At 37.1% G+C, this 14,082-nt stretch overlaps 1 protein-coding gene across 3 annotated transcripts; it reads left to right on the plus strand.

Moving 5' to 3' along the window:
• Nucleotides 1-1,225: 1,225 nt before the first annotated feature.
• Nucleotides 1,226-11,445, plus strand: ccdc61 (coiled-coil domain containing 61). Of its 3 annotated transcripts, none has more exons than XM_015606014.3 (14): nt 1,226-1,426; nt 2,778-2,950; nt 3,461-3,543; nt 4,200-4,360; nt 4,974-5,126; nt 5,316-5,517; nt 6,934-7,016; nt 7,144-7,367; nt 8,238-8,313; nt 8,418-8,459; nt 8,669-8,875; nt 9,246-9,279; nt 10,109-10,169; nt 10,946-11,445. In XM_015606014.3, the coding sequence occupies exons 2-14, from the start codon at nt 2,803-2,805 to the stop codon at nt 11,038-11,040; spliced, it is 1,569 nt and encodes a 522-aa protein (XP_015461500.3). In that variant the 5' UTR covers nt 1,226-1,426; nt 2,778-2,802; the 3' UTR covers nt 11,041-11,445. The 3 variants fall into 3 exon arrangements, with proteins under 3 accessions (XP_015461500.3, XP_015461501.3, XP_015461502.3); XM_015606015.3 differs by having other exon boundaries at nt 7,147-7,367; XM_015606016.3 differs by lacking the exon at nt 8,418-8,459 and having other exon boundaries at nt 1,227-1,426.
• Nucleotides 11,446-14,082: the final 2,637 nt, after the last annotated feature.

Below are 14,082 nucleotides of genomic sequence, written 5' to 3' on the forward strand. Positions count from 1 at the left end.
ATGTTAAAATGCATACATTGTTTTCTCAATTTAATAAATTTGTATACTTAAGTTAAATTCAACCCCTTCTTTAAGGGAGCAGATTTTTAAACTGAGTTTTACAATTATATTATATCATGAAAAGGTTTTAAATCTTATTATATCTATTATGTCTCTGTAGGCTTTTAGCCCTGATTTACTGAAACAAGCAACACTGATATGCATGTAGTGACTGATATTTTCTAATAAACTATTATTGCTAATACTTAAGTAATTTATATTAATATCTTATATACATTATACATTATTATATACATATCATACCATAGTAATATTGTGATTTTACAAATCCATATTATGACAGCAGCACACAATTCTGTCTGTTTATTATTTACTGTGAAGCTTTAAGGCTGTTTATGACTGGTTGCAGTTTATATGCATGTGCTAAGTATTCTGCACTTTAGCAATGTTAAATTATTTATTTTGTTGAATTATTATTATTATTATTATTATTATTATTATTATTATTATTATTATTATTATTAAGTTTTACTGTTGTTTGCTAAACAAACCAAAGGTCACAGATTTTTTGTATTTTGTTTGATTCTATTTTTTTATTGAATGTTTGAACTATCATAGTTATACTAATACTTATTATTATTATTATTATTATTATTATTATTATTATTATTATTATTATTATTATTATTATTATTATTATTATTTTAGTGGCATAAAAATTCATTTTGTGCCAAAAATCGACCGAAAATGAGCAAAAAAAAAAACATGAAAATCAAAACAAAGGCTGGAAAAATGCAAACGCAAATCAAATGACGGCAAAGAATAGTAAAGTAACCAAGTAACACACACTTTTTCCTTTTGATTCTTACATTTTTTATTGCAGATTTTATTTTTTGTGTAAACATTTTAGCACAAAAATAACACCTCAGAAAATTCCTAGATCCGCCACAGTTATCATTATTAAATATCACTAAATTAAACTGTACGTAGTGGAGCTCTTTAAAACGTGCGTACACTACGTACCTAGGTGTACTACTTAGGTAGGCTAGCTAGGAAGCATAACCAAGCCGTTTGACATGCACCCTTCATATTTAGGGGCGGTTGTTGTGGGCGTGGGCGAGGGTAAGGGGTTACATATGATTGACAAGCAGATTAGCCAATCACAGTGCTGCGTCTTGAGCCTTTGACCAATGTGATTGGACGGGGGCGGGTGTTTTAAATTCCCGGTTGTTGAGCCGCTGTTTTCAATTGTTTGGGCTGCTGTAACTGGCGCTGTACGGGCGGAGGGGGGCTGAATCCGGCGGTAGATCAGTAATGAGGAGTTTATTTTAATTTATATGTTTTGTTTTATTTGGTTTGGTTGTTTTAAATCGAAGTTTTAGATGTAGGATTTATAAGTACTCCCCGGCTCCATCTCTCTCAGCGGGTAGGTAACGCTACGCTATCTCAGCTAGCTCCAGTCTGTTCGGTGGGTAACCCAGGTCCAGAAAGTAAAAATCCATCCCAGGTTTTGTACCAACTGCCTGCTGTCTGTATTGAGCTGGTACAAAACCTGGGATGGATTTTTACTTTCTGGACCTGGGTTATTCACCTCTAGTTAAAAGCTAAATAACTAACTATTTAACCTGGATAAACACTGAGCCAAATAATCATATACATAATCGTTTAACTGCTTAAATATTTAGTAATATGTAGTAATAACGTCGGCTGGGTGTCGATATATTTACCGTTTTAACTACTAAAACGTTTAGCTAACACAATTTAAACTAGCTAGCTTGACTTCAGTGCTTAACCTCAGTATCAAAAGGAAATCTGCGTTATTCACTCCAACTTCTGGTTTAGAATTCGATTTAACCCAAGATAACGTTAGTTTAACGTTGTTTTTAAGCAAGACAACGTTCAGGAGACGTGTCAAGACTAGTCAAACTTGGTTTCATACTTGTCTTATAATCCTAGGGCTAATAAATTAGCTAATATTGATTATTTTGCTAGTCTACTAATCTGTTGATTATTTTTCACCAAATAATCGATTAGTCAACAATCTCGAGGTCATTTCTCGTGGTGCTAATCTCCTGTTCCTGGCTTCCTAATATTAGCTAAAGATAAAGTGGGTAAAAACTGCATGTATGATTATGATTATGTTTCAGTGTCAAAATCTGTGGATTATTTTTCCCCGATTAGTTGATTAATCAACATTCAAGTGGTCATTTCTTGTGGGCAAAACTCCTGTTTCTGGCTTCCTGTATTAGCTACAGATATAGTGGGTAAAAACTGTACGTGTAATTATGTTTCAGATGGAAATAAGCTAGCAAAGCTGTTTCATTTTACTATTTAACTTCGATTAAACTGATGCAGTGAGTAGCTTCTCATCTGTTAAAAAGCCACTGAATCTTAAAACATATTATTTCCAGTAGTAGCTGAAATATGTTTGTTTAAAGTAATGAAACATATCAGTCCTGCTTAAAATTTTAGTAAAGTGTAAAAGTACTGGTTTAAAAACTACTTGAAGTATAAACGTAAAAGTAATGTAAGGGGGAAAATGCCATTAAGGATAAAAGCTGGATTCAGGCAGCATGAGATCATCATCATCATCATCATCATCATCATAATCATCTCACAAGGACTGGCCACCACAGAGTCCAGACCTGAACTCTATTGAGAATCTGTGGGATGTGCTGCTGGGGATGTTCCATCATCAATACAGGATCAGGGGTTAAAAAGTAACTCTGGACAGTATTAAATGTTGTGAAATGTCGTTTTTTTTTTTTTCCCCTTAGGCTATTGGAACTACTCCAACCAGCCATGGAAGTTGGCACGGTGGTGCTAGAAGAAATGAAATTCCGTGGAGTTGAATTTGCTGTAAAAGTGGAATTGCAAGACCGATTACTTACAGTAGAGATTTCTGATGTTCTGACGGCGGACCAATGGAAAGGGGAGTTTGATCCTGCCTGTGAGTGTTTTTTTTATACTAATAAACATGAAACTGATCATCTTTAATTTGTTAAGCTTAAAAGAAGAGCTTAAATGTCTTAAAATATATTAAATTCATCTCCCAAAGTTCTTAAAAATGCTACAGACATCATTTAATTTCTGTGCATTGCATTTTACATTTCCAAAATTTGATATACAGTAAAATTTGTTTACTGATTTAACGACAGATTAAATTCAGAAGACCCAACTTCAATAGCATAGATGGTACAGTAGGCATGGGGTTAAATAATTGGGTACGTACTGGACTCTTGACAATTCTATTCCTGTTTTGCTTGTGCAAAACTGTTCATTTATGTTTGTTTAGAAAAAAAAGAAATAACAATCTTACTGTGAAGAATGTTACTGTAAAATTGTCTTAGTTTTGTTTCTGAATCGTATTAAAATGTATTAAATTATTTAAAATGCAGGTGCCATGTTGTAAGACTGATTTTTAGTGTTTTTAACATTTCCTGTTCCTGTTTTTTTCTAGACATTGAAGACCTCACCCGTAAAACTGGAAATTTTAAACAGTTCCCCATATTCTGCAGCATGCTGGAGTCTGCAGTCAGTAGGGTAGGTTGACTGCTGTTCGCACTTGTTTTTAAATTTAAAAATGTATTTGCACTATTTAATTTTATGAAATGTTTGATCAAAAATGGTAAAATCTTATTTTTCTTAATATTTCTTCTTATTGTATTGTTTTATGGAGAGCGGGTATATTTTATTTTTACAGAGTTAATGTATTTCATTTTTAATGTAAAAAATTACATTACATGTTTGAGTAGGCCATGATCATCAGAAAATAACCATCTCTGCATGTGCAACTGTCTCCTATAAATTGTTTGTCATTTTTAGGAGAATAAAGCTGTATCAAACTATAATAAAAGTTGGTGTAGGGGTATAAAAGATATAAAGTATTTAGGTTACAGCATCTGTTAATGATCTGACTGATGTTCGTTACAGGGAGCTGCTGTCAGTTCACTGCATTTAAGCCGAGTAGAAAGAGCTGAACACTATAGCTAGTTTCTATAGCCTGGCTCTTTTAGTGTGTGGTAATGTGGGTACACCACATGTGGTGTCATTTATACTGTTTTGACTGAAAATAAGAAATATATCGCAATTATAAATTTTGGGCATCCAGCATCAATTACACATTATTGTTCATATTGATTAGCTTTAATGTAAGTGTACTGATCTACAGAGCATGTAAAGTTCTTTATCTTGTCTAGTCTAGTGAGTCGGTGACGCTTGACCTGCTGACGTACTCGGACCTGGAGCTTCTGCGGAACAGGAAGGCAGGTGTTGTGGGCAGGCCTCGGGCCCAGCAGCAGTCCCCGGCTCTCAGTGCTAAACGCTACCTCATTCTGATCTACACTGTGGAATTTGACAGGTCAGAACCTTTTCACATAGGCCTGATCCCATTTCAGTCTGCAGAAAGAACTAATGTTAACAGGAGTGTTGCACCCTTCTCTGCCCTGCCATAGGAAATGAATGGTCGCCTGCCGCTTTCCAGTATGAATGCAGGGTTAGGCGCTCGTTCTCTCTCTCTCTCTCTCTCTCTCTCTCTCTCTCTCTCTCTCTCTCTCTCTCTCTCTCTCTCTCTCACCCTTCTCTATTTCTCTCTTTTGCGCTAAGGTTGGCCCAGTTTTCATGGGGAGGAATTCACCCCCTTCTGCTTGTTATAACTCTGTTCTAAGGGGAGGGTTTAGACTCAAAAACAAAGACTAGTGTCACAAAAGAGAAATATATACATGATTAGTCAAAAGCAGTGTGTAAGACTGGGGGAGGAGAACACGATGCCAAGATGCATGAAAACTGTGATTAAAAACCAGGGTTATTCTTCCAAATGTTGATTTCTGAACTTTTTTCAGCCAATTCTCATTTTCTGCAAATAAATGCTCTAAATGGCAATATTTTGTTTTGTAGTTTGGGAGAAATGTTGTCAGTATTTTATAGAATAAAACAACAATGTTCATTTTACATTTTTTCCTTCACTATCCTAGGATACACTACCCCCTACCGCTCCCATATCTTGGTAAACCAGATCCAGCAGCCCTCCAGAGGGAGATCAGGGCTCTGAGGGCTGAGCTGAATGCCTTAGGGAAGAGAGGGGAGCATATAGTGACGGATCAGGAGACCCGCAGACTGCGTGCAGAGTACGTTATGTTTTCATTCTTCATCCAGGCATGTTTTTGCTTTAGCTGATTATTATTCTACATGTATTTTGTCAGTATGATCGCTAGCAAACAATTGAGGACCTGAAATGGGTCAGCTAAGAGCGAGCATGACGTCTGACTGATAAGACCAATTATCCTGCATTGACCATATGTGCTACGCCACATCAGGTTGTCTCTGGTCAGGGAGGAGAAGGATGCGTTGGCCAAGGCTCTGGAGCGGCTGCAGATGGCTGGGGCTGGCCCGACCCCTGGGGCTCGTGGGCTCAGGGAAGCTGTGCGCAGCCTGGAGGAGCAGCTGTTGAGAGAGAGAGCAAAAAGCCAGCGCTCAGCCACCAAAAGAGGACAAGAGCAGCGCCACCTTATGGAGCAGGTTAGTTTTATGGTATTGAAGAGAATTTGTCAGATTTGTGATATTGGACAGAAATTGCACTGGAATTGTTATTACAATAATTTTAAGATTAACATTTTAAAATGGTGATGTCCGATATTAAACATGGATATGTATGCTGATCTCAATTTATACATGTATAACTTGCAGAGAGATTAGACACCCCGGTGTAACTTTAGAAACAAATGTAAAATTTTATATACCTTACATTTTTGTTGTATCCAACTGTATGCAAGCGATAAAATGAAAGATTTCTATGGAGACTGATTTTTTTTATTTATTTTACATTTATTTAGCGAACTGGTCCTTAAATAGACAGTTTACAGCTTTAAACTTCCTTTTCCAAATCAATATTTGTTTTTCGCACTATAAAGCACACTGTATTGTAAGGCGCACTATCAGTAAATATCTATTTTTATACACAAGGCACACCAGATTACAAGGTGACCTCTGCGACACTAGTAAGGAACAGGGGTGTCGCCATGTTTTCCTTCTAATTCAGCAGGTCTCACCGCTGAGTGGCGAGACGTGTAAAGCTAAGTAAACAAAACTAAACAAAATGTTTTTTTTTTTTTTTCTTTTTTTTTATAATTAAAGTCAAATGAGCGGATTATTAAACACACTGGCATTTTTGGGAAAATTAAAGGATTTTAAGTGTGCCTTATAGTGTGAGAAATACGGTAGGTTGAAAAAAAACAATAGATCTATTAAAACTAATAAAAAAAAAAACTTAAATCAATGAATTATAAAGTAGCAGGACTAGTGTTGGTCTATTGTAGTAGCGCAGCCAGTGTTGCTTGGTCCTTTTTCAGCGTTCATTAAATATGTCTGCAAATATTGTTGTGCATCCCTAAATAAATTGTCATGTATTAAAATGTAAATAAATAATTAGTCAAAGTCAGGGTTTGTACAGTCATGAAAAACCTGGAAAAGTCATGGAATTTGCAAATAGCCATTTCCAGGCCTGAATAAGTTTTGGAAAAAATAAAAATACCCAGGAAGTTTTGGAAAAGTCATGTAAATTTAGCCTACAAAAGATTGTGTGTCCGTTTAGCGACAAATAAAATCTATTTTGAGCTAATAAATAAATCAGCACAGAGCTAGTTCAGTAATTAAGCCCTAAAAACAGCGCTCTCAGGATCTGACACACATTTTATCATTATATACATTTTTATACTATCTGTACTGATGTTTTAAAAATTGCATGGTCATAAATTTACCTTGAACTCATTGAAGTCCTGAGAAAATCATGGAAATGTATTGGTTCAAAAGTGTATGAACCCTGTAAAGTGGAATAATATTATATAATTTATGCAGTAAATCAGCATCCAGGTACAAGTGATTCCTAGCACTTGAGTTTATTGTAGCATATTTTCTCTACTTTTGTTCGTTTTCTAGTTGGAGGAACTCCGGGCGTCTGAGCGAGCTCTCCGGATACGGGTGAAGAGTCTCACTACGGAGCTCGCCTTGCTGCGTCGAGGGTATAGGGTTTAAATGTCTGCTGTCATAATTTTTGAGACAAACATAAATGGTCATCGAGACAGGACTATGGACTTTTTTTTTTTAATTATAAATAATTATAAATAATTCCCTACCTCATGTTTGCAGCAGGGTCACCCCAGTTGTGCCAGGCCGGAGTGGGTCCAGGGGTGAAGGGGAGTTTCACCGCTCGTCCTCCAGGGAGCGCAGTTTAACTCGAATAGGGGTGAGAGCTCGCTCAGGGTCCAGGGAGAGGTTGGAGGATCGAGGCAGGAGGTCAGAGGAGAGAGGCAGGAGGGCGGACTCTATAGGAACACGCAATTATATATCAAGACCCTCTCCATCTCCAACAGGTATGTCTGTTACACCTGTTTAATAATTCACCCCACTCTCACTCATTAATACAGTCTGTGGATTCATGTTACAGTGGAGGCTCTTGAGCAGATATTGCTGATTTGTTGATTTATCTATAGGCTCCTCTGAGTGTAATCCAGCATAATCTGATAGAGGTATCACTTTAAATGTCCATTTAAAAGCTGTGTTTGAAAGAAAGGCCTTTTTAACTGGACTGTCACAGCAGCAAATACAGCTCTAGAAAAAATGAAGAGATTCAGTTTCTGAATCAGTTTCTCTGATTTTGCTATTTATAGTAATATGTTTTAGTATTGTTTTTTTATTTTATAAACTACGGACAACATTTCTCCCACATTTCTAATAAAAATATTGTCATTTAGAGCATTTATTTACAGTAAATGAAAAATGGCTGAAATAACAAAAAGATGCAGATCTTTCAGACCTCAAATAAAGCAATTAAAACAAGTTTATGTTCATAAAGTTTAAGAGTTCAGAAATCAATATTTGGTGGAATAATCCTGGTTTTTAATTACAGTTTTCATGCATCTTGGCATCATGTTCTCCTCCACCAGTCTTGCACACTGTTTTTGGATAACTTTATGCCTTTACTCCTGGTGCAAAAATTCAAGCAGTTCAGTTTGGTTTGATGGCTTGTGATCATCCATCTTCCTCTTGATTATATTCCAGAGGTTTTCAATTTGGTAAAATCAAAGAAAATCATCATATAAATAAGCCAGTGTGTATAAGACCTGATTTCTCATCCAGTTTGCAGTGGTAAGAGCTGTAGACACATAATGAAGAGGATATGAAATAGATTTAATTGGAGAGAAACAGATTTTGAGCAGAATGTTATATATTACATATTTCAGGGTCTCGGGGGCGTTTTGACCCGACAGCATACATTCAAGAGAGACAACGACGCCAAAGAGAGACAGACCTCAAGAAGTAAGAATTTCTCATCCTTTACTTTCATATTAACTTTTCTCTTCTACAGACTCTACTCTATAATTTCTGGTGTGTGTTTTTTTTTATTTATTTTTCCTCACAAGCTTGGGCCTTTCTGTGAGCAGAAATATGGTTTTCGTTGAAAGGTGTGCACTGTAAGCTTTCTTTTAATTGTTAGCTTTTATTCACCATGCTCCTCAAACTATCCCTCCCTGTTCCTCATCGCTCCTGTAACTGAAGCCCACTTGCTTGGATCAGTAAACTCTATATGTATTTTCTGGAACGTCAGGTGTATATATTTTCTCTTGTGTAGTTCAGATTGCTGTTTGCTGAAATGAGCTTTTGTTTTTATAAGTCAAAGGAAGGTCAGGAGGGACATGTTGGCATCGCCAGCTCTGAATGAAAGGGGGCGTTCACGGTCCAGAGAACCCGTGCCTCAGCTAATCCGAGCGGGCAGCCTGGGCCGGGGCAGGAGTCTGTCTGTGGAGAGCAGGAGGAGTCGGCACTCTTCTGGAAGCTCTATAGTAGACTTTGAAGAGCTTGCCAAGCCCCTGAATGGCAGGTGAGTTAGAATAAACTCTCTAAAGTTCATTAAAACGCACTTTGCATCAGTTAAATCCTGAAAATTGGCTTTATTGATTGGATGACGTAATTTATTTGATGGATTTACAGTGAAAAATCCAACAAATCTGCCCATGAAAATCATTAGTTTAACCTAAGAACATGTTAACCATTTTGCATTAACCAGGTTTCATTGTTACTAACGTATTCTTCGCAATATAAGGCACATTTTAGGAGACAATATAAGGAATTCATCAGGTCTATCACTAATATCACCTATATCACTACAGTTGTTCGAACAGGTAGATATCTCTCTGTATTCATGTGGACAAGTTTTGACTGTTCTCTCTTTTTGTTTTTGTGGTTACCAGAGGCCGGAAAATGGTTTATAATGGTCCAACTATGGTAAGTTTCTGTTTAAAGTCCTAAAAACACTACACTGTATAGTACAGCAGATGAGTTTCAGGGTGTGCCCCAATTTTGTGCTAATTACTACTCTATCTGTACTATATACACTTCATACTCATAAACTAGTTAAGGTATGAAACTTATGCATTGCATCTGCAGTATTTGCATTTTTTTTTTTTTATGGTTTATATTTGACCACCTTTTCTCGCTGTGGCACTTTAGGGAGCGTATAAGAATGAATAAATCTGTTGAACTTGCCTCAAAATGTGACTTCAAGATGTCAAACCAATGGTTCAATACAAATAAATGTACATATATATATATTTTTTTGCAGTTCGGTTAACATGACAAGGTCCCATTTTGTGAAAAGTAAAAAAAAAAAATTTAATTAATTAATTAATTGCTCATCCCCCCCCCCCCTCACCCTACGGGCCCAAAACTGGTCCTGTTCTCTGAAGACACAGAAGTGCAGTGTTATTTTTGCCTTATTCTTGGTAAATCATATGTAAATCACATGTAATCATGTACAGGTTAAGTTTAGTAAAATAAAAGTCCAGTTTGTCAAGAGCTTTAAGAGTTCCAATCACGTACACAGTGTAGCATCACCCTTGGGACTCCCCAGGGATGGTGTTAGGACCCCCTTGGGGCCGGGTCCCCTGCCTTACCCCGGGTTTCCACCAGATGTGTGTCCGTTCTATCCTTAAAACGGATTGGCTCCGCTGCTGTGTCACAGTGCAGATGCAATGCAAACTGTTAGTGTGTTGTATGCAACAACACGCAGCCTTGGTTTAATCACTATTTAATATTCCTCCTTCTTTCTCCACAGACTAAAGGAAAACACTTGAACAAAAAGCCAATGTGTAGCACTCCAACACAAAGAATGAGAGGTGGGTAATCCAGAAATAGTGGTTCGATATTCTGATGGTGAGTGTGTAACACAGTTCTTTAAGAACTTAACATCGTTAATTAAGCAATAATACACGTGAGGGAGTGCCTGCGGTCTCGTGCCTATGACCGCAGCACAGCAGTGCCAGTATTACACCTTATAACACAAACCTCAAGGGTATTATTGCGATTATACCACAGTTCCATTATCACTGTTTATTGAAAGATTTTGAGTTAAAGAAGAAGAGAAAATAGGATCTGTTTGGTTATAAACACTCCATGAGTTTCGGTTACAGTGCATTACCGGCTGATAATGGCTCTCATAGAACACCTCTTAGCCAATCTCATTGCAAGGTCAGAACTAACTGTGGTATAGTTATGTAATGTGTAATATTTGCACTGGTATTCTGCGGCCAGAGGCACGAGCCTCGAGTGTATTATTGCGATTATACCACAGTTCCATTATTGCTGTTTATTAAAAGATTTTGAGTTTAAGAAGAAGAGAAAATAGGATCTGTTTGGTTATAAACACTCCGCCAGTTAAAATAGTTCTACTGCTGCTCTGTTAGTAGCTGCGCAGTTTGGTTTGTAAGCGCTGAATTGTTGCCAGGTGTATGTGGTGGAGTAATACATGCAGAGCTTCGGTTACAGTGCAGTACAGTACCGGCTGATAACGGCACTCATAAAACTAATTTCTGCAGATCACATTGCAGGGTCAGAACTAACTGTGGTGTAATTCCAGTTAACGATGATTTATAAACCTTTTTTCTCTTATCAGAAAGTTCCATGGACACGGGAGCCGACCTCTCAGAAATCGATGCTCGTCTCCAGGCCCTGCAGGAGTACATGAGAGACCTGGACACAGGACACTAACCATGATATTAATTAATGTGCTCTTCTTCTATTTAATTGCACAGCTCTGCATCAGCACGAACAATCACTTCTTTAGCACACTGATTTATTCTGACCAAATGCAGATGAAAACCTACACATACAGCTGTTTCAAGGTGAAAGGAAAGATAAAAGCCTCAAGAGACTTTACTATCTGATGCCATAATAAGTATGTACAGTGTGTTTGTCACCCCCTTTAAACTGTGAAACTTGGCCTTGCTATGCAAAAGACTGTTACCACTTCTTGACTTGAAGGACCTGGGGGTGTCCCAAGATATGCCACCAGAGACATTTTGACAGCTGTTTGTATGTTGTACTACAGTTTTTTACGATTTTGTTTGTTTTTTAAAAATATTTTTATATGAATTATAATTATTTTTCCCTTTTCCCCTTCTTTGTCCTTTTGAATATCCAATAGTATATAATGTATTTCCATTATTTATCCCCTTTTCTAAAATTATGTCCAGTTCTGGTGATGACATTTAATGCATTTGATGCATCACGCTTGGGTTTCTATAGCCCTATCTGGACAGGATTTAGTTTCTCAGGGGAATCTGGGGTAATTTTCTCTTTTATGGGGGGGGGGGGGGGGGGGGGGGGGGGGATTTTATTCCTGTCTAGAACGACCATGTTCGTGTTTTTCTGAGACGTCCGAGAAAATTACAAGCTAAATTATCTACTATTTTTCGCTGAACTCTGTGGTCCTTTGATCATTTTAGTCGTGTCTGAACACACATCTTTGAGTTTTATCAGCTCGCGCTTAATAAAATAGCTATTTGTCCACTGCAACACACCGTAATTACACTTGGGACATTGATCTAGTTTCCACGGAGATCCACATTAAAAACACAGCAGCGTGTGGAAATGGAGGAGCTACTGAACACCGTGATGTCATGTGACTGAGAAAGTCTAAAGAAAAAAAAAAACTCACTGGTCCTCCTGTTTTTTCAATTGCATTTCGGATGCAGGAGTTTATTTATTTATTTATTTTAATTATAAACAAACGTCCACCTGAGAAACTAATTCCGTCCAGATAGTGCTTATGTTTGTTCCTGGTTTTAAAATGAACCTATTCGATTGGAAGGAAACCTTTTGTAAGGAAGACAAATTTCTTGTTTCTGGAAGTATGTATTGCTGTAACTGTAAGTAAAGGCTATAGTGTGCTTTAATGTGTTTTAAAGGACTAATAAGTAGTTTCTTGTGTTTTTGATTTTATAACTGATGATCCCACTGGCTCTGTATATTGAAATACCAAGAGCTCACTTGCTACACACTTTAATATTAATTCCCTATAGTATTTACGTTTGTGGACATTCCATATTTAGATCAGAGAGGATTAGATCCAGTGCGATAACGGCGGGATTGGCGAGTTGATTGTGATGCAGCGGGAGCTGCTAATGCAGCCTTAGCCACGCTGGCGGAGTCCTTTAGCTGGCTCAGGGATTTCAAGGTATTGTGATTGTGCTGTAGACGGCCGCAGCTGGCCTAGATCTCTTAATGAACAGCACTGTGAGTTTCTGTGGCCTATCCATCTGGCAGAACAGCTGCCAACCCTGCCTCACTCCTGCATATGTACAATCGGCAGACTCTAACCTCAGGACATGCTGCCGTGTCTGAACAGCATGTGTCCCTGATGTGTAGTAATAGTTAACACTAAATAGGTGCTCTGGATCTGAACAGTGCATGCAGAAGAGGCTTGTATTAAAGAACAGGCAGCACTAGATCAAACAGAATCACATTTTAAGTCAGTGGCAGGTGTCACTCTGTTATCTGTGTAATCTTCTTTAGGTTGTACGTATACAGCTCTGAAAAAAAATTAAGAGACCACTTCAGTTTCTGAATCAGTTTCTCTGATTTTGCTATTTATAGGTCTATGTTTGAGTAAAATTAACATTGTTTTTTTATTCCATAAACTATGGACAACATTTCTCCCAAATTCCAAACACAAATATTGTTATTCAGAGCATTTATTTGTAGAAAATGAGAAATGGCTGAAATAACAAAAAAGATGCAGAGCTTTCAGACCTCAAATAATGCAAAGAAAACAAATTCATATTCATCAAGTTTTAAGAGTTCAGAAATCAATGTTTGGTGGAATTTCCCTGGTTTTTAATCAAGTTTTCATTCATCTTGGCATGTTCTCCTCCACCAGTCTTACACACTGCTTTTGGATAACTTTATGTCACTCCTGGTGCAAAAATTCCAACAGTTCAGCTTGGGTTGATGGCTTGTGATCATCCATCTTCCTCTTGATTATATTCCAGAGGTTTTCAATTTGATAAAATTAAAAAAACTCGTCATTTTTAAGCGGTCTCTTATTTTTTTCCAGAGCTGTATGTAGGTTTATGCTATTTAAAGATCAGCCGTAGGCATACATTTCGAAATAATTGATAACTACTATGAACATTTTAAACATTTTAGAATTTGTTATATGAATCCCTGAATCCCTGTGGTGTCTTTAAGAAATATAAATTAAGTGGGCGGGGCAAACGGTTATTCTCAGGATGGACCAATCACAACAAACAGATCCTGCCATCAGCACGTAATCACTGATCCGAGCGTGCAGGGCTTATTACTAAAGATAGAATCAGTTCGACTGAGTCGATTCTTTTGAACAGGTCGGCTCATTGAATTGAACGCAGGATTCCACTGTTTATTTGTGTTGATACTGAATCAGATACAATATGCAGAAAAATACAGCGTCCGCCAAAGTTTGGACACACCTCTTCTCATTCAACGTGTTTTTTCTTTCTTTTTATGATTTTTTTACATTGTAAATTTAATATTGAAGACTATATCAAAGCTATACAGGAACACATTCAGAATTATTTTTTAAACAAAAAGAAAAATTTTGTTAAACAAACCAGTATCACATTTGTTGCTTTTCCTTCAGACTGTGAACCTCCAGCTCATCCCAAATCAACCAACATTAATCTACAATGTACAAAATAAAATAAAGAACGAAAAACATTGAATGAGAAGGTGTGCAAATGTTTGACTGGTACTTTAACAAATTTAGAATAC

The sequence above is a fragment of the Astyanax mexicanus genome, chromosome 17 (assembly GCF_023375975.1).
Source record: "Astyanax mexicanus isolate ESR-SI-001 chromosome 17, AstMex3_surface, whole genome shotgun sequence".
NCBI classification, from domain to species: Eukaryota; Metazoa; Chordata; class Actinopteri; order Characiformes; family Acestrorhamphidae; genus Astyanax; species Astyanax mexicanus.